Consider the following 1942-nt stretch of genomic DNA (forward strand, 5'->3'; position numbering starts at 1 on the left):
AGTGTTGCTCAGTTTTATGCCTGTCAAAAGAGTTTTCTAAAGTCACCTGCTTCATAGGGTCATTGTGAGAACTAAGGACAACAAAGATCACTTAGAACAGTGCCCAGAACACACCAGCCAATCTTGGATGTGAGCTCTGGATGTCTGATGGGGGTGTGCCCTCTAGATTTCCTCGTGGAGCAGCCAGCAGGTGTGTGATCATGTCTTAGGTGTCAGAGAGGTATAAGTTCCCACATGAGGGATGCTAAATGCAAGGACCTGATATAGTATCCATACCAGTGTTGACACGGGCAGAAAGTAGGCAGAGGAAGGACAGGCAAATTCATGGACAGGCAGGGGGACTTCTGAAACTGAGCCTTAATGATATTTGCATCTATTCTGAGAAGAAAATACCTCCTCACCCTCCTCAGATAGCCCACATCCTCGACTTTATCCTCTGTACTGGGGCAGCTGGAGGGACCGATATTATCCAGGACCTTCCAGAACCGCCCTACAGGAAGAGACCTTGAAGTCTGCAGGAGAGATGAGTGGAGAGGACGTGGTCCCAGGACCTCAGTTGGTTGATAAGACAGCCGTCATCTTCATTATTATTTTATTCCTTTTGTTCCTGGTGGCATTGGTAGGTAATGGCTTGATCATCGCGGCACTGGGCAGCGAGTGGCTGCTGCGGAGAACGCTGTCGCCTTGCGATAAGTTATTGGTCAGCCTGGGGGCCTCTCGCTTCTGTCTGCAATGGGTGGTGATTAGTAAGAACATTTACATTTTCCTGAATCCAGCGGCCTTCCCGTACCACCCCGTGTTCCAGCTCCTGGCTGTTCAGTGGGACTTCTTGAACTCTGCAACGCTGTGCTTCTCCACCTGGCTCACTGTCTTCTACTGTGTGAAAATCGCAACCTTCACCCACCCCGTTTTCCTCTGGCTAAAGCAGAATGTCTCTGGGTTGGTTCCTTGGATGCTATTCAGCTCTCTGGGGTTCTCTACCTTTACCTCCGTTCTATTTTTCATAGGTAACCAGAGAATGTATCAAAACTATTTAAAGAGGGGTCTGCAATCTTGGAATGTCACTAGGAATGCTGTGAGAATGTATAAGAGTTTTTTCCTCTTCCCTTTGAGAATTGTTACCTGGACCATCCCTACTGTTGTCTTCATCGCGGGCACGGTTTTGCTCATTACATCTCTGGGAAGACACACCAAGAAGGTCTTCTTTTCCATTTCAGGCTTTCACAGTTCCAGTGCCCAGGCACACATCAAGGCTCTCCTGGCTCTTATCTCCTTTGCTATCCTCTTCACTTCCTCTTTTCTGTCACTGGTTCTCACTGCCTCAGGTATGTTTCCCTTTGGGGAATTCCAGTACTGGATGTGGCAGACTGTGATTTATCTGGGTACAGCAATCCACCCCATTATTCTCCTCTTGAGTAACCGCAGGCTGAGAGCTGTGCTAGGGAGGGGCTGCTCCTCAGCACACGGGGCATCTTGAATTGCAGTTGATGAAAAGCCTCAGATTCTACTGCAGGAGGCTGCCTGGATGGAATGGGATGTTGCTTCTTTAAATTTCTTTGCCACGTTTAATCACATTTAATTCTCTTTCCCTCTTTGCTGTGTTTCATGATTAGAAGAATAACTTCAGTGAAGTAGGATTAAAGATGAAATAGAAGGTACTGAAGTAGTGGCCCAGCATCGCTGACTTGTATCAACACTAGCAAGGGTGTAGCTGATATAGTTAATGTTCCCTGTGGGACCTGATGTGGACAAAGAAGCAAGAAACTTTCCCTGTGACTAAACTCTTGGTGTGTAAAATTATCCTCCTGGAAACTGAATGCAAGGATCCTGACACATGATTCATTTTTTATCTGTTAAATCAGACTGGAGAAGATTTTTGGAACGTCAATTTTCCTCTGACTTCATCCTGTAAAACCACGTTTCCTTTTTCAGCCTTAGCTGA

General features: G+C 46.6%; 1 protein-coding gene across 1 annotated transcript; it reads left to right on the forward strand.

The window, feature by feature from the left end:
* Positions 1–523: 523 nt before the first annotated feature.
* On the forward strand, positions 524–1549 carry TAS2R60 (taste 2 receptor member 60). Its single transcript, XM_043872463.1, has one exon. The coding sequence runs from the start codon at positions 524–526 to the stop codon at positions 1475–1477; it is 954 nt and encodes a 317-aa protein (XP_043728398.1). The 3' UTR covers positions 1478–1549.
* Positions 1550–1942: the final 393 nt, after the last annotated feature.

The sequence above is a fragment of the Cervus elaphus genome, chromosome 18 (genome assembly GCF_910594005.1).
Source record: "Cervus elaphus chromosome 18, mCerEla1.1, whole genome shotgun sequence".
Classification (NCBI taxonomy): domain Eukaryota; kingdom Metazoa; phylum Chordata; class Mammalia; order Artiodactyla; family Cervidae; genus Cervus; species Cervus elaphus.